This window comes from Struthio camelus, chromosome 14 (genome assembly GCF_040807025.1).
Source record: "Struthio camelus isolate bStrCam1 chromosome 14, bStrCam1.hap1, whole genome shotgun sequence".
Taxonomy (NCBI): domain Eukaryota; kingdom Metazoa; phylum Chordata; class Aves; order Struthioniformes; family Struthionidae; genus Struthio; species Struthio camelus.
Genome location: NC_090955.1, coordinates 11,837,788 through 11,861,164, shown reverse-complemented (window position 1 = coordinate 11,861,164; position 23,377 = coordinate 11,837,788). Strand labels below are relative to the sequence as shown.

At 44.6% G+C, this 23,377-nt stretch overlaps 1 protein-coding gene across 2 annotated transcripts in view; it reads right to left on the bottom strand.

Annotated features, from left to right (window-relative positions):
- The window catches only part of PTPRG (protein tyrosine phosphatase receptor type G), a 411,417-nt gene that overhangs the window by 73,909 nt on the left and 314,131 nt on the right, over positions 1-23,377 (bottom strand). For both annotated transcript variants that reach the window (XM_068907053.1, XM_068907052.1), the window contains exons 10-13: positions 11,399-11,583; positions 9,309-9,417; positions 7,362-7,411; positions 4,295-5,090 (exon numbers count right to left, since the gene is read on the bottom strand). In XM_068907053.1, coding sequence (XP_068763154.1) covers positions 4,295-5,090; positions 7,362-7,411; positions 9,309-9,417; positions 11,399-11,583 — 1,140 coding nt within the window. The remainder of the gene's footprint in view (positions 1-4,294; positions 5,091-7,361; positions 7,412-9,308; positions 9,418-11,398; positions 11,584-23,377) is intronic.

The window sequence follows — 23,377 nt, the reverse complement described above, 5'->3', positions numbered from 1 at the left end:
ACAGATGTTTAATTATCTTAATGAGGTTATCCCCAAAAGGCTTTTGTAACCTCAGACCTGGCAAAGACGGTTCTAAAAACCAAAATTCACTCTACGCTAAAGGCATATACCAGGCCTGGAATTTAACATGCACATCACGTCCTCTCTACAAAGCCCTCTCGTGGGAGAAAGCCAGCACGAGCAGGTAAGCGCTGAGGGATGGGAGGACCTGGCTGAAGCCTGGATCAAACCGACCTCTCTGTTGTTCTCCATCCCAGCTCTAGACTCAGATGAAAGCCCCAACCGGAAACATGTTACTTTGCTCACAACAGCATGCAGGAAGCACATTCATTATCTCCTGCCCAGCACAAAGGATTTGCTTAACTGTCCGGCACAAGAAACCAAAATTCTGTGGGGTAATATCTGCTCTAGCCTGTTAAAACTGAATTGTGCTGTTTTTCTTTCTTTCTTTCTTTCTTCTTCTTCTTCTTTTTTTTTTTTTTTTGGTAGAGCATCATTCTAATTGCTGTTTTTCTAATTTTCAGGTTTCAGAGGCCCAGACAATGATGAGCAGCTGCATGTGTAACAGTTGCAGATCAAAGATACAATTAGTCTAATGTGGGCAACACCACAGAGAAAGGGATGAGCAGGAAAATGAAAGAGGGGAATGCAAGCGAGCACTCAGCGACAGAAGAAAATCATTAGTGTTGGCCGATACCACCAGGCAAGAAGAGGCCAATGCCATTTGGAAAATAATGACATGGCCTCAAGAGAGGTGTGTGTATGTGCGTGTGAAATAAGCACTAAAAGAAAATGAGCCTTGCTGTACTAATTGGCCTCGCACTTTCCCCATAATTTCTCATGTGTTCCCTGTTCTCCTCTAATCAGCCACACTCCTGAGTACTTCCCCTTTCAGTTATCGCCTTACAACTGCTAATTTGATGCTCTATAATTAATTTACAAGTGTACATTGTTATGAAACAATTTTCTACTCTTTACAATGATTAAACTTTCTCCTTGCAAAAACATTTTTGAAACCCTGACAGCTTTTAAAAAATGCTTTCCTGCAGAAAGGATACATCCAAAAAAGTTTCTGCCCTCTATGGGACACAATAAGCTGCAGCAGTTTCTTTCTGCTCTCTTTGGAAGTGACCTTTACCTTCTTTTGTCTGTCCTGATGCTCAGGAATGATTTTAGACACTTTCGGCAATGGCCTCTTAGCTTGGCAATTCGTTGCCCTGATTTTAGGTTCACCTTTGTTGTGAAAAACACTGCAGGCCCTTGCTCATAGGAGGAGGCCCTTGCTCATACCTGGAGTTTCACTGAAGTCAGCTACTTGCATGAGCTATGTCTGGTTTGTTTGCATGAATAATGAATTTCCACATTACTCTGGAAAAATTAAGCTGAAGATTCGAATTAGTCTTAAGCTTCACACTGGTGTTTGGCTGATGACCAGCGCTACAGGCATGGGTTTTGCTGGCAGGTGTCTTCAGTAGCCTAGGTCCAGCCCTGGGGAAAGCTCCTTCTGCATTCTGAGGCTCTTCTCATAGGGGCAGCACTCCCGGCAGGCCAGCCTGGCCTTACTCAGGCCAATTTAATATACATTGAGGCAAATTTCTGGCAAGGCAGATCTCAGCGATCTACTGCAGGTACCTGGGTGGTAAAGAAGAAAAGAGAAGGATTTCCCTGAAAGAGACTTGGAGGACAAGATCCTCACATCTGGTGCAAAGCGATCCAGGCTCGAAGCCTCTTTCCCTGAAGCATGTAAGAAAAAACCTCAAAGTGTTCCCAGATAGAGCTGAAAAAAGTGCGCCCTTCCCAGCAACTGAACAAGGAGTCACCAGGTTTGTGAATAACCTAACTTTTCCCCCTGGAAGTCAAGGAGGGGGAATGAAATTCTACCTTGTGGAAAATGGCACAGATGGGCCCTTCTTAGTCTCTGCATACCCTCTTCCAGACCCTTTGCCTCCAAGCTCAATACTCTGACAAACCTGGGTGAGCTTGTCTGTGAAGCTGAAAATATTCCTTCCCCACATACTCGGTGCGCCACCAGATATTTGGCCAAGATTTAACTAAGACCACTTTGGGTGAAACAAGCAGCGCTTTCACTTTTGTTTTCCCCCAGTTAACATGTGCGGGTCACTTCAGATTTCATTTCCTACACATGGAAGCCTGATTTGTTTGACATAGTGATCTTATGAGGTTTCTTCCCTCCATACAAGTATGGAAAAACCTTCTTTGCAGAGCCCTTTCAAGACTGATCGTCTTTGCGTGCAGTCTTCAGGAAGGCTTCGTTTCAAGCCTCCGAGCTGGAGGGCAACTTGCAGGTGAGCAGAGCTCATAAAAGAGCCTCTAGTAGGAGGCAAAGCTGTATTGAACCACTTTCAGTGGTCATCTCTGTATGCTAAAAGAAAACAGAAACCATTACAGGCAAAGGGGGTACAATTCACAACAACCAGTAACTACTTCTGAGCAATATTAACAATAACTCCCCAAATCCTCATTGATTTTCACCGTCGTCTTCTTAGCCTGACCAATACAAACCAATCTAATAACAAACTCTTTGTCATTAGCCAAAAAGCTAGAGCTACCCATTTTTCCTTCAATTTACATTAAGCTGAGAATAAGCCACCGGGGCCGTTTGCTAGGGCTTCTACAAGGGACATGGAATTTGGGTCATCTGAGAAACTGGGGCATGAGAAACAGCGAAGCAGAAGGCAAGAAGAACTGAAGAAAACTATTCAAGAGGCGGGTTTACCCAGACAGATCAAACAGTTGGGGTTTGAACTTACAGGGTGTTGAATGCTTACCCTCAGCACTGCAACACAGCTAGGACAAGTTCCCTCCTTCCTGACATGAAGCTGATTAGGGCGAGAGGCATGCTGAAAGCTGCTTGTCAGGCATTGCAGAGCATATACAGTGGGAACACGAGACTTTGAAGAAAATTTCCAGGTGAAGAGTGAGAAAAACAGTGTATTTAAAAAAAAAATCAGAAAAACTTGGTGCAGGTTGCTTGGCTTCATCATTGCTAATCTGTTCTCTTACGGAACAGTTACAATTCACAGCATTAGTCAGGTCAGCATGTCCATAATAAATGCTATTGAAGTTTGGATTTAGCTTTGGTTTTCAAATTGATTCTGAGCTATTCCTGAGAGCACAATGTCTGCACTTTTGTGTTAATAAATGTAAGGGGAAATAAATATTGTGTTTTTTTTCCCACAGTATTTTAACTCTAGAAGAGCTTGGATGGAAAAATAAAATGACAAAACAGCCTATAGATTAGCAAAATAAACAGTAACAGTCAAAAAACCAAACCAAAAAAATGTACACTGTCTTATAGACGCTGCGGTAATACACATTAACACTCAAGTAAACTTGCCATTGTTTCTAAATCTCCGTCCTGCCTCTGCAAACAAATCCGTATGAATGTAGTCCATTTGCTCCTGTGCAGTTAAAGATTTGTTTTCCTCGCAGGTGCCTGGTGGGCAGAAATACGTGCATATGGCCTGGACTTTCTGCACAGCACGTTGGAACACCACCAGACATCTGTTTGCCTAGGTCTGTGCAGCAAATCCCAAACCCGCTGGACTTGCTGCACATGCAGATCACCTGTGCTTGCTTCCAAAAGGTCATATTCACTGTGCACATACTGAGGAGCTGGCACGTACATGCAGGGTTGACATGTACAGGAGAAACAGTAATTTAGGACAAATGTAGAATATCCACGAATTCTGCTCGACCATGGTTTTCTTCACAGGAAAAAAAGAAGTAAGGTGATCCTAGTGCAAAAGGTGCCTTGTCTTGCAAGACCAGATTATGCAGGTTTTGTGGTGAGAAATAAGCCAGCAGTGGTCCCATATTTGCGAGAATATCTCAAAGCCAAATCAGGGAGAATCCTGCAGATAAACTAAATTAGCTTATAACATACATAGCAACCTTCCCATTAAACACCAGCTAGGCACAGCAACCGCTGTTCCAAATTAATTTCACAGCTATAGTCTACCACGTTCCCCCTTTTGTTTTTTTAAACAAAATCCTTAATGTAGCATGTTAGGGGCTAACGTTTCTCCAAACTTCCTTTTCTAGTAACGAGCACAGCTAGCATCCATCTTTCCCCCAAAATTAAAAGACGATCCTCTCCCTTCTCCTCCCCTCAATAGTAATTTCTGGATTGGGCCCTGCAAGGACCTGCCCATTGGGGGAAACCAGGCCCCATGACAGTGTTGTAGCTACTGGAAATCAGTAAGGAATTTGGTCTGCGTAATTATCCGACAGTGTTATGCTGGGAAAAAACAGTTCCCCGGAGGTCACTCACCTGGGTTGATGGTGATAAATTTGTTATCTGAGGGGTATTCCTCTGGAAAGCGGTCCTCCTTTGGAAAAGGTTTTCTCGTTGTCTCTGGTTTCCTTGGGCTCTTGCCCAGGTAAAGTTCATCGGTGAATGTTGGTGGCACTTGGGTGGAGGGGAGAGGTGGGGGCTGAGGCTCTGCTGCTGCAGAAGTCTCCTCCATGGGACGTCCATCTGTTGGGGTAAAGTTTTGGCTTCGCTCGTGACCCGATATGGTTTTATTTCCTTCCTCCCCGGCAGTCCTATTGGGGGCACCAGTGGCTTGTGGGGGCTCTGTGCTATTTCGCACGTCTGCGGCGGCCTCGGTCGCTCTGCTCTTCTCCTTCTTCTCTGCATCCTTTTCTTCCTCTTCCTCATGCTCCCTCTCGCCATCCTCACTTTCGCTCTTTTCGTCCTTTTCTCCCTCCTCCGCTCCCTCGCCGTCCTTGGTCAGCGCTGCGTCCCGCTCCGGCCCTGGCGAAGACGCGGCCTCGGTGGTGGCCACCACCGGCCGGCCCGGCTGCTTGCTGGGGGCCGCCGCCGAGGGAAGGCGGGTGGGCCACACGCTGCTGGGGAAGGAGGAGATGCCGCCGCCACTAAAGCCCAGCCCCGCCAGCAAGGTGCTGGTCACTACTGAGGCCACGGTGGCCTGGCTGCCACTGGAGGAAGGCCCCATCCCTGTGGCCATGGACACAAAGGAGAAGGGGAGGCCGGCAGAGGTCCAGGTGGAAGAGCCAGAGCTGATGGGCGCCATGTCGGCTGAGGAGGCTGGCGAGGCGGTGGGCTTGAGGAGAAGGCAGGGGAAAAAACACAGCAGAGAGCATCAGTAGGGGCCCCTGACATGCTACCTGGGCTCTTTTCTCTCTTTCTTTCACACGCACGCCTTGCCGCTTGTTATTCTCTTTAAATGAGAGAAGCGGATTTACACCAGCTGGACGCAAGACTGAGCCAGAAAAAGCACAAGCCACCGAGTCACAAGGCAAGTGATGATGGGAGGAAACTTCCCTGCATTTGCCATTTCAAAATAATCATTATAATCAAAGTCTCTTTATTCTTATCTTCATTATACAGCGGGGCTTTCTCCACCCACATCACTGGCTACTTGTGAGTAATGTTTCCTTTTGGGGGTGGGGGAAGATGTGAAGAAGTTTAATGAGTTTAGTGGCATTACTCATAGCGCTCTAATCCTCAGAAGTATAAAAATACGGCGTTACATAAGCGTCGTCCAAAAATAAGAGCTGTGCCGCTACCGCACGGGCAGGGCTGCTGGGCCCCCTCTCCAAGGGAGCTCTGGGTCTTCCCACGCACATTGTTCGTGCCTCAAACGGTACTATTTTTATTTTCTAAATTTACCTTCCGACATCAGCATTATTCTCCTAAGGACTAGTACTGCAGCAAGCAGCAAAGCGTTGTTCTTGTTAGAGAAGACCTGCTGCAGGTCCAGCTGGGAAGTCGAGGAAGACTTAGAGGGCATCAGGAGCCTGGGTAGCTGCCGGCACGGCTGGACCGCGGCCGCCACGCACCGGCTTGGCGTGCTCCATCCCGCAGCGCTCTCCCTGCTGCCTAGCTAAGTGTTGCTAAACTAATCAACTAAGTGCATGCATGCTCTGTGTATGTATACGCATGCTTTCTCTGAAATAGAAAACCCTGGTATATACCTTAAGAACGAGACTAATAATTCACTTTCCTAAACGTGTGCAAAAAGATGCTGAAGTGAAGTGAGTTGGCCAAGGACATGGAGTAATTCTGCAAAACAGCTGGGGTCAGTGGCTCTGCCCAGACCACGTTCCCTCTCTGACCTATTCGAACATGTCTCATTGTCACTGACTGCATCACTGAGCGGACCATGAGCTGCAAATGCACACACCAGATATGGACAAACAAGGGTTAAACAGGTGCTACTCAACCTTGAATCAAACCATAAAATGTCTCTCTATTTCTGGAACAGCTTTGAAATTTAACAGTATTTCTGCATCTCTCTGCCATTCCCGGTTTCAATCAGGCCATGTAGTTGAAATGCTGCAGCAAAACAAGAAAGGCTGCTTTCTCATGTTATTTTTGACCAGCTGCAATCACAGAGAACCTGAGATCTCAGAAGAAAACCTGTGCTTTAGATATATCCAGCCAAAACTTTAAATAAGCATCTAAACTTTTGGATACTTATCAGTGTGAAACCCTAAGGCATTGTGAGATTTGCTTTTCTTTGGCATGTATAGTCTCAAAGCTAGACTGAGTGTTAAAATTTGACAGAAGTTTTTGTACCTCTAGAATACCTCTATATATCATTAAAAAACATTAATCATTCAAATTCAAGCTCTGTTTGTGTAGTAACACTAGGGAGCATATCAAACTGGAACGGAATAAAACCAAAAATAATATATGTAGAGAAAATTCAATAGCATGAATTCAGCCCATAAATTTGACTGAAAAATTTAGTATACTGAATGCCAAAAATTTAAGGTTATGGATGATTAATGTTAAATAACGAGGTGCTTGCAAAACTGAAAGGGTGCATTTCAGTTTTACTGTAAAAGTATCAACCTTTCTGCTTCTGGAATACAATAGGCAGCTTTAGTGACTTGTTACCGTGTCACTTGAATTAAAATTAAAACAAACAGCTTGTTAAGACTTCATTTACACAACAGCAGATATCCTTAAAGCACTGGAAGAGCAAAGATGCTGTATGTGAGGCCTGATTCCTGCTGCATACGTACTTTTGGTCATACAGTTAATAAAATAATTTAAATTTATTTCCATTGTCATCATTAAGACTACACAGCCCATCTAAATGTATTTAATATGTATTTTGGAAGTTTTTCTAACACATGATTCTCCAGAGGTCAAAGCTTCTTGGAATCTGAGGCCAGAAAGCCAGAACCTCACTAATATTTTATGCAGGTTATGAAACCTTGTGTGCAGGGCTTAAACCACCACCACCCCAAGAAATCGCGGCCCCGCCACAGATTTACAACATCATGCTGCCACCTGGTGGGAACGCTGCCACAAATTACAAATGCCCGCCAATTCACTGCAGTGATTTATGTCCACAACTTACCACTCCTGTTTTCACAATTCTGGTCCCCTCGAAAATTCGAGTCGTGTTAGCTGAGAAACAAAGAATAACAACATTTAAGTGGACTAGGAAGGGAGACAGGAGAGGACAGTGACATTGCAAAACAATTCTTCCTAAACAGTTGCTGAACACTGCTATGACTAAACATGCCAAAGGGCGAAAAGAAATGGAGGCCTGCGAATGAACCGGTAACCACAGACTTGGCAGGAAAGCATCAGAGAAGGCCTGTTGCATGTAGCAAAGTCCAAAATATGATCAGTTATGGTGATGTCAATCTGGAGTAAAGACAAGCTTCTCTAGACAAGCTGTTTGATATTCCTCACCTAACTCCACTCAGGTCTAAAGACAGATTCGTTTATCTTTAATTACTCAGGACTGGAAATGCTAGGCTAAGTCCACTGTCAGAAAACACATGTTCTCCTTCAAATCCAAGCTGGATGAACTGGACTGACTCACACCAGAAGCTTGAGTAGCTGAGGATAATAGCTTCTTTCTGCCCTTATGCTATGTTATCTTTATTTATTGCTATTTCTCTTGAGTACAATAATCAGACTCTGAAGAATGTTTTGAGAGCTCAGGTTGATTTTTTTTTTAAAAAGCCATTTTTTTTTAAATAGCCAAAGACTAGAAGAATACCTGCTTTGTGGGGGGACACGGAAGGATGTGCAACATCTACTCCTATATCAGATATATGTGTCACCATCCACTTTTTTGAATAAAAGGCTAAGGAGCACAAGGAGTATTTGACAAAACTGTCAGTAACATTTTGTTTTTAACTGTAACTAAACGGTTATCATGGTCAAATTTCAGAGAATCTTTCCCTTTAACATCTGCTGAAAGAGGCCAGAGTCACTAACACACCGCTTGCTGCCTCCTGCCTGGCACTTCTTAAACTGAACTCCAAAACTTTCTGCTGAGAGACTAAAAAATTCAGACCTGTATGAGATATTGCTTGGACAGGACAGTTCCTGTCTGATCCCTGTGATGCTGCTAACACTGTGGCATTTAACAGGGATGCTGGAACAGAACTGAATTGTGTCCACAGCTTGACATCCTTCAGATGCTAATGACTGACAAGTTAGCATTAAAATCAGCGTATTTTCCAAAAATTTCCCTTAAAAATGCCTCTTATTATTTTGTTCCATATACAGTATAATACCCAAGTGATCTAACTCTGCTTCACCTTAAGAATTTGAATTTTTAACTCTACACTTGTTTTGTTTTTCCAATACCCATTCCTAGGCTTACATTTCTTAGGAATGTCATGGGATGAGCACTCGCAGCAGAGGTGAATTTTGCCCTAGCTAATAAAACCCTACCTAAAAAAATAGAAGTAAATTCCTGAGGAGAAGCAAAACTTTGGCACTTACAGAAACCAAAAGCATCAAGTTCTAAAAATCTCAGCTTTACCAGACTTGTCAAACACACGTCAATGGAAATCCATGACAACTGACAGTTTAGCAACCGGTTCTTTAGCTCTCATTTAAATGTGTGTGTTTCGGAAATCACTGAGGCTGCGTGCAGGCTAAAAACCTGACAATCTCTACAGGAGGTTGTCGAGGTGGGACTGATCTCCCTCCTCCTTTATGTAAGGCAGACACCAATCAGACTCTCGTTCTGCTATAGCTGAGCCTCTGATGCATAAGCAGTCACTGATGAATTTGCTTTATAAAACTAGTGAAGAAAAGCTATGTATTCTCATAAGAACAGAGACACCACTTCCAACAGAGCGGTGTAGGCAAACCCCTATCATGAGAAAGAGGACTGTGCTACAAAGTCACTGGCCACAGTTTGAAATTGGCATCGTCTACATGCATTTAAACATCTTCTGAGATCACTCCACTACATATTGCACTCTGCAAAGAAAATGTTAAACACACAAAGAATCATTTAATTTAAAAATACATTCGTTTGTTTGGTTTTTTTTACCTTGAAAGAGCATTGTCTGGCTAAAGTCACTACGCATTTCATTTCGGCAAACTGCTTGAACTCTGAACAGATAAAGGATGTCAGGTGAGACATGGCTAATGATGGCCTTCTGTTTAAAAAAAATAGATATTATTCAGTTTTTTACCCCCACAGGACTGTCCACGATCAGTTTGCAATATATAAAGCATTGCGCTAACACAGGACATTTGTGCCATGTAAGACAAACTTATTTCTAAAGGAGAATAGTCACTGCTCCCCTGGGAGAGGTCAAGGTGAAGGTCAAATGACTTCCCTGGGATCAAAGCGTTACACCCAGACTCTGCTGGCTCTGCCCACGGGAAAGAAATGAGCACGCTTCATGTCTGCTCTCATGCCTCATGCTTGAAAGTCTCTGCTCTCCTCAGAAAACCCTAACCCTCCAATCATTTGACCTTACAGGAATTAAAAAGAAGATTTTTATGGACGGAGGTGCAAGTTCCAGCCCTGGGATAAGGCCTGAATGGTTCATACCCCTTGTTTATTTTGCAACAAACTGGCTATGGCAATTTGCAGCTGGTGGCCCATAAGGTGTGATCGGCTCAGCACCCCGGACTGGGATGCCCCTACACCCAAGACCCTGCCTTGCTGCCTTCACACTGCTTCTCTGGCCTTTAGTCCTCGATCACGCCACTTTGTGTCTTGCAGCAAAAAGCACCTGTAGTTGCGTGGGTCATTTGAAATAGCAATGAATCCTTCAGTAAAACACTGTCTAGCTCTGTTTCAAGATGGGACAACCCAGCTGTTTCTGCCAGAGCACTGAAAGTGGATTGCACTTTCCTCTGAAAAAGTTTCATTCTTCTCTTGCCCCAACAATAGACTAAGCTATCGCTGCTTCCTTAACCTCCAAGCTCTACTGCCCAGCACAGGGTCTCACCGCAATTTATTTCCAAGCTATCACTCCACCACATCCTCTGCACATTTAATTATTTCTCGTACATAAAATAACAAAAAAATGCTGTCGCTGTGCCCACATCATTTTTGCTGATTAACACTCTCCTCCTTATTACTGATTAAAAAAAAAAATCTCCCTTAAGAGTGCGGAGTTAGGACAAGAGAGAGGTTACAATACATCATAACCTTCGGTGCCTTTCAATAGATTCCTTTCTGATTTCGTGAGGCACATCATTCCCTAATGTGACCCAGATAGCAATGTCTAGTGGGGAAATTGAAAATATAAATGGAAATGAAGTAAAAGAATCTTCATCTAAGGGAATAAGAGAAGTATTATTGTCTAACTGATTGAATGGGCCCAGAGGACTGTGTATTCGAAAAAAAATACGATAACAGTCATTAGGAATAACACTCTGTGCTGCTGCATTTTTCATGTGCGTATACAATTACTGATTTCATTATTCTAGAGGCTTTCTTTGATTAACAATAAACGGAGGCCTTTCAAAACGGAATATGTCACTTTGATTTTATACGCAGAGAATGTTAAAGACCGGTACAATACTTGCTTCCACTTAGACAAGAATGACAAGCAGATCAAATCCTAAACGTAGAGGATACATTGGTGTTTCCATCTTTGCTGGGACTGTCTCGCTCTTCCCTCTCTTGCTCTCACAGCCAGACTGAGGCAATGCTTGTACAGGCCACTCTACAATAATCTTCTAGCACTGACCATGAAGTTATTGCTACTGGCAGCACTTATTGATCAGAAACTGTTCCAAAGCCTGCAAGGGGCTACGCACAGTGACAAACTTCATTTTGGGGGATTAGGCCTCTACTGTGATAATCTGAGAGCTGAACAAGAGCCAACAGGCATTCAGAGTCTAACCATTTCCTGAGCTAGCTACTTCTCAGCAATGGTATGTGAAAAGGTGTCTGCAGATTTGGTCCTTTATATACTCATATAAACTAAAAACTCACACTCCAGTGTTTTGGGCGGTCTATCAGGCAATCTTCAACTAATGCTGAACATTTTAAAAGCAATTCCTTGAAAGTCAAACACTAGCTTGTCTATAACGTAACAAATACTTTCCTTCTACTGAGAAAATAACAACATAAGGACAGCTCGAGACATAAGTCAACGGGTGATGCTGTGGTTTTACCAGATCCTTGTCACTGTCCTTGGTGAAAGTCTTCTCCTTTTCATCTTCGTTTTTAGTCCAACTGTAGGAGATCATGTAGTTCATGATAGGAGGGTGGTAGACGGTTTCTGGTTGGTTCCATGTTACAAGCAATGCTGTTCTGTTCACAGGCTGCACTTTCATGTTGACCGGAGGAGTGCTACAAGCTAAAAAAGAAGGAACAAATATGAAGCTCTCCAAAGTAACCGAGAGTAAACGGGGAGAACTGTACTTCACTCTAAGAGCCAGTTTTTTTTTTAAAGCCTTCCCCACAGATTGCTTAGCTGCAATCCACTGAGATCAATGGGATTTAATACCACCTGCAGCTGCTTTCTGCTCTCCAGAGTAAAGGGAATCCATTCTCTGGAGGCAGATTGCTTCATTCTTGACTTATTTTCAGTCCTGACATTTGTACCTATACTTTATCTTGGTCACTTAATAACTCTGCATTTGAACACTTACAAGTCCACCTAAACCTGAGCCGCAGCTTCCCTGCACTACTTCCGTTCCCGCAGCAGGCATGGGAGCTGCGGCTGTGGCTTTCTGACCCCATCCACAGATGGAAGAGGAAGACGCTGCTTCTTGGCCAGGGTGAAGTCAGTGGGCAGGTCAGCATGGGAATGGCTTAACTAGAGGGAGAAATAAGGCTTCTGTTTACTTCGGATGCCAAAACCCAAACTTCTCCAGGAAAGACCAAGCTGGGGCGCTAACCGGGCACGTAACGCTTTGCAATGGAGTGCAGAGCAGAGCGCAGCGCAAAGAAAATACTTCTCAAGCAATTGAAATGTAAAGGCCAATGTATGAATGAAGAACACTAGATGGCACTCATGTGCTACCTATAAGGTACGTAATGCATTTTCCAACTATAAAAGAGTTTAGATTTTTCCAAGCTTTAAAAATCGTGTTTAAAATACACAATTCAGGACAGATTCTCACATTTCCTTTCCAAATATAAACTCTGAACCAAGAAAAAATCACTTGAAATGATACCCAAATGCATGTGCTGTGGCAAAGGAGCTGGCCTCTTCTGCCAGGAAAAGTCAGGGTGTCACCCAGCCCATCACACTGCTGCTGTTTTCAGAATTATTTTTCCCACTACTGCATTTCCATTTAAAGCCAACACAGTCATCTTATTTGCACTCTGCAGGTATGTGACAGGGTGTATATTTGGACATGTTTCACTTCTAAAGTGTCTTGACTGAACCGAAGGGGAAAAATGTCTATTCCTAGGCCTGGAGTTTCAGGTTGTTCAAGTAACTAATTCTGCTGTCAGATCACTGAAATAGCTACGGTTCCAAAATAAAAACGATTAAACTCCGTAAACACCAGTATTACCAGTACAATGGAAAAATACCTGTCAAATGCATTTGTGCGGTTGTAACTTACATTTAACTAGCCTGAACAAAATAAGAAAACATATATTACAGAAATACACACAGGACAGAAAGATCATTTGTGTTTGTTCCATCAGGAATGACAGTTTTGCAGTTTTGCAGCAGATACTTCTGCTTAGCACAGAAGAACCCAGCAAAGCAAACCCTGCAGTATCTCTAATCACTTGCTTATTGACAAAACAAGTAAAATTTTCCATTTTTGCTGAGCAGAAGGGGCCAAACCCCCATTCTGCAGGCAATGCCGCAAAGCCAGAAGTGACACCTTAGCCTGCTGCCTGCAAACCCCTTCCCTCTGTCTCACCCCCTGCTCTTCAGTGCTGAGCCTGCAGACCTGGAGAGCTTGCTAGAGAGAGAGCAGAGGCAGCCTGGACCGAGCTGAAAGCACGTAGGCACGCTCCGGTGGCTGTGCCATGGCCTCTCTCCCAGGTTTGGACAGTCCACACCACAAGGGCTTCCCCATCCTTACAGGGAGAAAGGTGTCACTGTGCTCTGCAGTCCCTGCTGCTAGGGAAGCTCATTATGCTCTCACCTGCCCACCTGTGAAACAAAAGACAACTGCTCTCACCCCTCTTTGCAGTAGTTTGGCTCTACCCAGTGGTACAGTTCAGTTTCCAATCAGAAAAGAGAGCAACCCCAACTAGCCTCTCACGCATGGTCCAGAGCTGTTGCTGCTGCCAGGACTTACAGAGCTCTGTGATCCTTGGTGAGCTTCTCCATGCTCATCTCTTTCTGCTGAGAGAGTCAGATCAATTCTTATTTATATCATCCCTTGCTGATAATTGCACCAGTAACTCACAACCTACCTCCTTTGAAGCCCCTTGCCATTCCAGAATTATTCTTCAAAATACCAGGCCATCCTTTACCATTCCACCTAATCAAAGTCTATCAGAGATGGTAGCCCAGGGTGAAGGACTAGCCAGACCTAGAAGAAGTCCTATGCAACGCTCCTTCTCCAGAAAGATACCCAGGGATTTACATTTTTAAGGTAATCATGCATCGAATTGTTTTAGAAGTAACTCAGGCAGGTAACTGTCACAAGAGATGTAACAAAGAAGTCTAACTTAATTGCAATGTCCCCTGCTGGCACATGCTGACCCATCCTCTAGCGAGCTGCTTCCCAGAGAATAACCCCATGCCCCGTGAGGGAGAGGGGACTGTTCCCATCCTCTGCTCCATGCGACTCCTCACCACCAGCTTAGACGCAATTCAGAATAGCTCAGGTATTGGCAGCAGGTATTTCCCAAAAGTAAACAGAAGACCTATTTTAGAGGCTCAAAGTTAGGAGACCCTCCCTCCACGACCATGCACCCTGATCCAAGAAGGTCACGAGCACCTTTAAGCAGCTAAATGACTCCGACGACTTCACTGAGACACACACTAACATGTTTTGATTGAGGCCACTGCATGACTAGGACAAACCATGTTCACAGCCAGCTAAAAGGAGACTGAATTTACAATTTCACAGTAAATAATATTACAAACTTTTTATGATTTAGTAGGACTTTGTTCCAATTATTCTGAGACACATGGGAAGAACCTGCTGTAATTAAGTAATAACCAGCATTTTCTGTTCAGCCGCTATTTTTTACAGCTTTTGAATTGATGAATGGGCAAAAAAGAAATCTCATTTTTTATAAAATGAAGCATATGGCTTATTAATTTAACCAAACCTGCTCAGGACACAACGGAATAAAAAAACATTTGATCCAGTAATTCAATTTGATGATTTAATTAAAGTGATACATAATAATGTAGCAAATGTCTGAAAGGCAAAAAAAAAAAAAATCTAATGAGTTGACCATCTATAAAACAACTAGCATTTTCCAGAGATCTAATTTTTCTTTCAAAATTCTGTATGCCTTGGATTTTTGGGAAGAAGATTAAAAGAATCACTGGCTCTTCTTTCTTTCTTCTTCTTTTTTTCTTTTAATGCTAAGAAGCCTCTACTGATTTTGCAAGTGTGCAGCTGAAGGACAAACAGAGATGCAGAAAGAGGCTGGGGCGGGGAGGAAGAAGTTTGCGTGCTCCTCCGGACTTGAATCAGAATACACTGAAGAAAAATACAAGCTTTTTTGTTTTTTTTCCCCTGCAAGCTAAATAAGCAAACAAGCCAGTGAATTCACGATTGCTTGAGGAAAAAAAAAAAAAAAAAGGGAAACCAACAACCAGCAACGTTTGACATTGAAATAGCAGATTCTCAGCTATTTTTAGAGAAAACACTACTAAAGCTCTCTTTCAAATTCCAATCCTACGGAATAACAAAAATTTGGAAGGGGATCTCAGGACGTCTTTTATGTGGCATAATGCAATACCGAGCGGGGAGATACCTGCAGTGGGGTACCAAAGCCAATAAGGACTGGCGAGCAGACAGGTCAGCCCTGGCACAGGGCACAGGGGCAAAACCTCGGCAGCGCTCAGTGAGCGAGACGTTCACAGTACCGGGGCATGCCTCGCGGCACGAGAGACGCCCTCACCCCACCGCGTCTTGGACCTCTTGGAACAAAAAACCAAAAGCTCGCAGGCTGACGGACAGGGATAATCTGAACCGGGCGCTTGGCAACATGTCGGCTCCTGCCTTTCGGAAACGTCCTGCAGCGGAGGGAGGATCGCGTGGGTGCATGGGGGGGGGGGGGGGGACCTGACACATGGCAGCCTCAGCTGGCACTTCCAGCTGTTGGCCATGTGCGTGGCTGTCAGGGAGCTCGACACAGTCATTTCACCGCAGATCGTGCTGCCGGGGAAGGCAGGGGGCAAGCCAGCCTCTTGGCTAGCCTCGTCTTCCAGGGCTCGCTCAAGCCTGGAGAAAACCTGTTTGCCGCTTGCAGACAAGCGTAGCGTGCTAACGCAGCCCTAAGTGCTGGCCAGGCCAGGCACGCTGCAAAGAATTATTTTCTTCATGTTAAAACATTCCAACGGGCTGGAACAAACAAAATGAATTTAACAACTCCACATTCATCTCTCCCATAATTTGATTTCTATGTTGTATTTGGCTACGTACCCTCCACGAGGCTTTCCTAACTCAAGCCTGATAAAGCCTAATCCAAAAGCTCCTGGCAGCTCCGTTTCAGAGGGCTGAAAGGAAAAAAAGGGGGCCTATTGTTCAGCAAAAATTAACTGCTGATATTAAGATACACCTATGACTGCAGAAAGGGCATGTAAGAGGATATAACAGCTTTTTTTAGCAGCCTAGAAATGCACAACCACCCAAACTTTCTGGTATTTATTGTGCTTTTTGCATATGCTACCTGCAGTTATAAAAGAGCTATTTAGGGAAAGTTTGAGAGAGCTCAAGGACTGAATATTGGGTTGTTTCTTGTATATCTCCCTCCTGTAGCACAGGTGCCTCATATGATGAATTCAGTGGTACTGGGCTCAGAGGGATCTATAAAATCCTCTAAAAATGTTCAAAGTTAGCTCTTCTGTGCATAAAAATGTCACCACTTTCAAGGCAGTTATTTCTAGCTGTGCTGTGCCCTCTTTCGGAAAATCCCACTCTCTCCCTCCTGCTGCCATGTCTCAGCGGTGCAAAGCTGCTGTTCCTATCCTTGAGGTACCATGGGATATACAGTGTGCGATGAAACCCTCGCACAGAAAGGCAAGGCGCAAGTGAAGCCCTGAACCCCTCGTGCCGAGACGGACGGCGATCTTCTGAGGCAGTTCACACGCGGAGGGAGAACGCGCACCCGAATCAAGACGTGGGGTTTTCTGCTGTTTTAAACAGCAACTCGTGAAGCTGCTAAAAGAGCTGTGCCGAAGCAGCTCTTGGGAATACAGGTTAACGGGCAAATAGCAAGGCAAGGGGCTCCCGGCGGGGCGGTGGGAACCAGGCGGGGACCCGCGGGGGCTTTCTGCGGGGATCTCGCCGTAAGACCGGAAGGATGTTTGTGCGAGCCCAACGGAGGCACAGGTTTCCTGCCTGGTTTCAGAAAAGCCGGATAACAGCGTCGTCGATGCCGGTGCATACACACCTGCATACACCCATATTGGTTCTTTTTCACAATTAGACCCCCAAAACGTAAAAACAAGCCATCGCACGGGTGAAACTACGCGGAGAAAACTCACACCTGCTTTAAGCGCCGTGCCAGCAGCGTCACGGCAAGGGAAGTAACGAAAGAGCCAGGTTCAGCTTCCTTGCCTCGGCGTGACTCAGTGCAAACGCCCCAGAACAGAATGAGAGCCGTAAGAAACACCACCCTTCGTCCAGCTGTCTGATCCAATCTCCGAGTCCGGCGAGGGCTGCGCTCCCAAAGGAGAACAAGCAGACTGCCGGCATCACACACAGCGGCAGCGCAGGGTTTCGGGCGCAGGAGAGTGCCAAGAGGCGCGCTTGCCACACTCGCCCCTCCTCTTCCCCAACGCTTGCAGCTCTCTGCTGTGCTTTCGCTTACGTCGTTAACTTCTTGCAGCGCTTATAAATGACATTATTAATACCTGAGGATTAATTGCCTTAAAGAGAAGCACGCGTTTTTTCTCCCTTTACCTTGGCCTGCGCTTTGCTAGCAGGCGTCTGCCAGCTACACGCCGCACACACAAATAGTTGCGTTGCTCTGCTTCAATCCACAGGCAGAAGGTAGCTAGGAGACAGCCGATTTATCTTCCCCGCTCCCACCTTCCGCTACGCTGCGAACGGACGAGCTTGTTTCCTAAGGTGCGAGGGACAGCGACAGACCCTGCGTGCGTCTCACGAGCCCCGTGAAACACCCTCTGGGCCCAGTCCGCCCTTGGAGGGCTTCTGGCGGAGGGGCTTTGGGGAGCTGAGATTTTGCCCCTTCTTGCTGCTGCTGCCCGTTCCCTGAGGGCAAAATACAACTAAGCATTTGATTGCTTGGTTTTGACTCACTCCTGTATGGGTTTCTTTGTAGCCCTGGAGTTTCCATGGCATCGCAGCAACAGACCCTGCTTTACTGAAAGGCACGGGCTGTCTGTTTGACTTTGCTGTGTTTGAGCCCAAAGGTCTCCTGTGTTCCACGAGCTGCGTTTCTGCAGCGCTGGCCCAAATCCTCAGCGGGGACAAACGCCACGCTGGGCTAGCTGAGGCCCGCCAAGGGTTTGCCTTGCAATTTTTGTGTTTGTATTACACACACACACACACACACAGAGGAGGCGACTCGTTTAAAAATGTACAGCCCTGCCCTTATTCGTATGGTGTGCCCGACCCTATAGGCAGGACGAGCCCCGAGCCACGTGCTGCGTCGACGGCGGGAGAAAGCAGGATTTCCTCCGGAAGGAAGCGCCTTGGCAGCAAGAGGGCCCTTCCCGACGTCCCGACGAGCGGTGCTCGCGCGAGGGGCTCCTGGGACGCGCAGGCATGAGAGCCAGGGGCCGGGCAGGCAGTGCCTCCGCCCCTGCCTGCGGGATGCCCAGCTCAAAAGGGAAAGTGGTTTTCCTGCCCTGGCTGCCGGAGGCTTTTTCCAAGGAGAGGGAGGTGCTGCAGGCAGTCACAGTCCAACGTCCAGACTGCAATTAAAACCAGCACCCGCGTGGGATAAATCTCCACACGCCCCCTACGAGCACTCATTTCTTCTAGCATTAGCGGCAGCTGTGAACCCAACCCACGTCAAAACTTGCACGCTGAGTTTCCCCTTCTCTTCTGGTTTGGGCCCTTTATAATCTCTAAACAAGCGCAAGCACTTACTTATTGCTTATTAAAAAACCCACTGGCAAGCTATGCACGACCTTCAGGTACAGACATACACACTGCTCACATGATAACTAGGCAAAAGTGACTGTGGGTGAATACAGGAGGCTGCAGATCACAACCACTGTAAGTGAAAATGTGAGGCTCAGGTATGTCCCACACCTTTTTGCAGCTGATTCCCTTTCAAAATAGGTCAGTTTTTTCCCTTTGACCTTAACGTTTTGTCTTCTACCTGCCTGGTTGTCTGTCCTCTCCTGCTTTTGCACCCCGTGCTCTGCGAGAACCACGCGCACGAGGACCAGGATCAGAGCAAGATCCTGGTCCGGTACAACACGCCGTCAACGGAAGGGGAACAGACGTGGGAAGGGACGATCTTTGTAACAAAAAGAAATCAGAAAGGAAAGTAAGAAAAGTCCAGTCGCCCAGGGAAACGGAAAAGGAGTTTTTAATCTGTGAAGAAATTAACCTGCAAAACAGATTCTTCCGATGGACAAGAACAATCAACTGTAATGGAAAACCTATGTTAAATTAGGTTCTTAAAAACGGTTCTTGCTTATTTGCTTTTTCCTCTAACTAAAGATACTTAAAGAAAATAAGTAGCATCACTTTGTTTTAGCAATTCCAAGTTAAGATGCCAATAACTTACAATTTTAACTTTGCCTATACAATTTTGTTGCTTTGGTTAAGAGATTACACTTACTGCTATACAATATTTTGTGGTCGTTTAGGTAGACGAAAATACATAAATGACTTTCTTTAGGAGTAGAACTTGTTTGCGTAACGCTCTTTTTGGACTCCCAGAGAGTCCTGGAGGGCATGAAGAGACTGCGAGGCTGCTGTGAGAGAGCTCTCATAAAACACAGGCATTTAGAAAGCAAAAACAAATTACTGGGAGTAATAATGGAGACTATAAATGAGACAAATAACTTGTTTTCATTCAGAAATATTACTGTCAATGCGCTAAACTATCTGCCTCAAAATGATGCTGTCGCTGCACGGTGTTAACTCTCCGGAAGAATTCAGATGGTTTTGGGTAAGGCTAAATCGGAGACGCGCTCCACCCCAGGGACGCGATGCCATGCAGAAGAGGCAGTACCTTCATAGGAGGCCTTAGTTTCATTTTTGATGCCAGGAGCTGTGAAATAGCAAACCTGAACTAAAATGCTTTGCTTGAGCAGTGCTACACCTTTGACTCCAGCTTGATACAGCTGGAGCCATGCCTCCAGCCCAAAGCATGCGGGTGGTAAAATCCAAATAGCTTCTGGATAGTTTTAATGGCATTAAGTTATAATGACTTTCAAACTGTGCGTTGCTACGGCTTAACAAGGAGCGCTACGGAAAACGTTTACCTGCAGACTACTGAAGAAACGTCCCAGCTGTTGATTTAGAGTCCACAGCTAAGTCAGTTCGACCAAAGTGAATTTATGACTGCTCATTATTTAACTTAGTCTAGGATCATAATTAAAGATGGTACTCTAAGGCGAATTCCCACTGATGGCAAACAGCATCATTTGAGACTCCAGCAAAGAATAATCAGACACCTTTGGGGAAGTAATCAGGCATCTGTGAAAGAAAACTCTGATGTCAAGAGCCCCTCACATGGGATGCTTTTTTAAATGTCGTGAGGCTTGCAGCACGTTTAATGAGACAGAAAGGTTAAAGCTCCTTTTTTCCCCGCAGAGTTAAAAATCATAAAGAGAAACAACATTTGATGGTCCTACCCAGCAGCAAAATCAGATGGGCAAATATTCTGTTGCATGCAGGGTACATCTTGAAACATGAAAATGAAACACCTTTCCCTCCTCAGCTTCTTGCCTGTACTTTCACTGAAGCAGGCAGTGTTTTGTAACTATATCTCTACTTGATGGGACAACATGTGAGCACAGTAAAGAACATGCACAGCTGCAGAGTCAGGTCCTTGCACTGCGTGGTCTTTTATGTAAGGATTCTCTTTACTTGTCTCCTAAGAGCAATGCACGCAATTAAGCTAATAAATAATTAGCAATCGCTTCGGCATAGCTGCTTGGAAGCAGCCTACGAAAGAGTCAGGAGTACAATATGTGATGTGACAGAGCAACACAATCTGGAGCCAGAGAGGACACGCCAGATAAAAGAGGAGACAGTTTTAACAGAGATGGTCACGTGCAAAAAAATCAAATGCTGCCACTATCTGTTATTTACAGTATCTAGTATTTTAATAATATATTCTCTGTTTAATAAGTCTGCACAGAGAACCTCTGACTTTGAAAAAATTCATATAAATCAGTACTGTAACGAAGGTGAGTCTTTCTGTTAAATTTAACAGGCCTGATCACCTGCATGACTTAATGACATGATCCACTGTATATCTTGGATCTTTAGCAAGTTTCCTCCTTGTAAAACCTATTGTTGTCTAATGGGTTATAATCAATCTACCAGTTGCTACTATTATATAGCTGAATATTGTATATCCTGAATGGTATATTTTAGAAATAAGACATTTAAAGACAATCTGTATCGTTTCTTGAAACAGCTCCAGGGTCAACTTAAGAATTAAGCTGAGCTCACGGACTCTGAATCAGCAGAGGTCTGGTGCGTATGCTTTCATTTCAGGCATACAAGCAGTCCTCAAGAGAAGTACTTCACATCAGCTTTTGCCAACAGAAGGAAGGAATGAGATAAAGGAACCAAAGAAAACCTTCTTGCTAAATACTAACATAAAAGAAACACTGGAGTTTTCATTCTCCAACTGAATGAAGTCAAAAACTAGCCCTCCACGCTATTTCAAATTAACTAAAATATTTTCACCATCTTGTATTCTAATTATTGTAAACTGTCTTTAAAGATGGTTTCCCTCCTGAAAATAAAAAAAAAAAGAGGTGAGTAACTACAAAACAAAAGGCTGGTAACATTCATACTGGCTAACAAACTGGATCCAAATTCGCTGACAGTTTTGGTTGACCTAAAATAGCCTTTCCCAGAAGACGTTTTATTTACCAAATGCTACCAGTTATGGGGCTTTGCTAAGGAAATGATCAGCGGTCTTGCATAAAGCGAGAAATAGCTTTCCTGCAATGTATCTGCTGTTTACGCTAGCTGGTCCCATTTCTGTGACCCGAGATAGCTTTGATATCTAGGAGAAAAGGCATTCCTCTTCGGTGCCAAACTGTTCAGAATACCAAGTTTGTCAAGGAACAACTGCATTGCTTTGTACAGATCTGAAATTCACTGTTCTGAAAATTATTCTGAACATTATGCAAATCGTTCTGGGCACATTTTCCTCCAAAACAAGAAAGGCTTGCATAACGAATGCTGCACTGTTTTCTAGATTAGCAATACTGCCCACAGACTTAATAGAGTGTGACAGAAGAAACAAATTGCAAAAATTCACACCGACAAACAAATCCGAACTTCCCCTCCAGAGCCGAAGACCATCACAAACCATACCACCTTGCAGCAAACAAAAGACACATTTTCTTGACCTTGCCTTTTTCTACAACATACACATCTAAGCACAAGGGAGGGCATACAGGAGCCAACATGTGACAGACATTGGTCACACTGCCTAATGCAATGTAGAAAGCGCTGAGATGCAACTGTGAGGTGTGCAGGGGAATCTGCAAGGAATAAATTTGTTACGCTAACACTATATTCTCATATTTGTATGCTAGATCGTCTGGCTGGGAAAAGCTCTCTGCACTCAGCTTCTTGGTACTTTTGCATGAATGACACTATATAAAGAGGTACTGTATTTACTAGCTGAATAAACAATAGGTTTTGCTTTCACTCAAGTATTATGACTTCAGCTCGCTCTATTTATATGTCAGTAGTTCAGAATGTGCAGTGGACCAGGCACATCATCACTGTTCACCTTTGTCAAAGAGGAGGCCAGAAACATCCACGTTGTTACATCTCTGGAACAGCTATAACTCATCCCTGTAACCTTTGGAGGATACGCTACAATCCATTTTGTTAGTAACACTGCAGCAACCTATTAAGTTCATAAAAAAATGCACCTATTTTCATTGTCCTCTGGTGTGTACACAAGCCAAAAAGCAACAGGTTGACAGAGCCAGTACAAAAAGACTGGCTGCTGCACTGTTAGCCTCCTACAGCAAAACTTGAGGGAAAAAAAACACAGTTGAGCAGTTATGGCTCACAGCTGAGGTGAGTTATGTCAGATCATGGGGGGATGCACGTTCCCCAACAGAAGGGCCTCTGTTAAGTATGTCGTAAGCCCGAATTCCCAGGCAGGAACAGGTACAGAGCGTTATGGGACCTGGACTAACCACGTGTGTTGGGAGAGGACCCAGGAGAAGTTTCTCAGGAAGCCAGTCCCCAATCGTGTAAGCTGGTAAGTGCCCAGGTACCACGATATCTAAGCATGGACTGATGTTTACGCACCTCGCTTGCTCCACTGGATCAGCTTATGTGACTTCAACTACGCCACGTGCGCTTGGTTGAATCTGGGCCTAAGGAGTCCTTAAAGATCAACAAAGTCAACGGGAATCTTTCCAGTTACTTCAAGTGCGCCATCAACGCTTCCAACTCCAAGATTAGCCCATTAACTTTTAGACCTTAGTGTTTGTAACACTCAGTCATAATTGTAGGTTTCAGCTATTTACTAGGGGTGTGAAAATCACCTAAACCATTTTTATAATCTTAAAAACCATCCAGTGATGCGAGGGCTATTCAGGCATGTGGCCAAAGCAGTAAAACCTTCCTGAATATTATACCGCATGTACCAGAGGTACCTCAGCTGCACTCAAAATAAAAACTAGTCAGTTTTGTCACTTTTAACATAACGTAACCTATTAACTTTCATTACTGCTCTGGGTAAGTAATGCATACACAGGATATATCTGAAAAAATAAATATCGACACACGTTGCTGTTAAAACACTGATTGAAAACTGCAAACCAGAGCATCAGAGCGTGGCAGGGTCTCTCC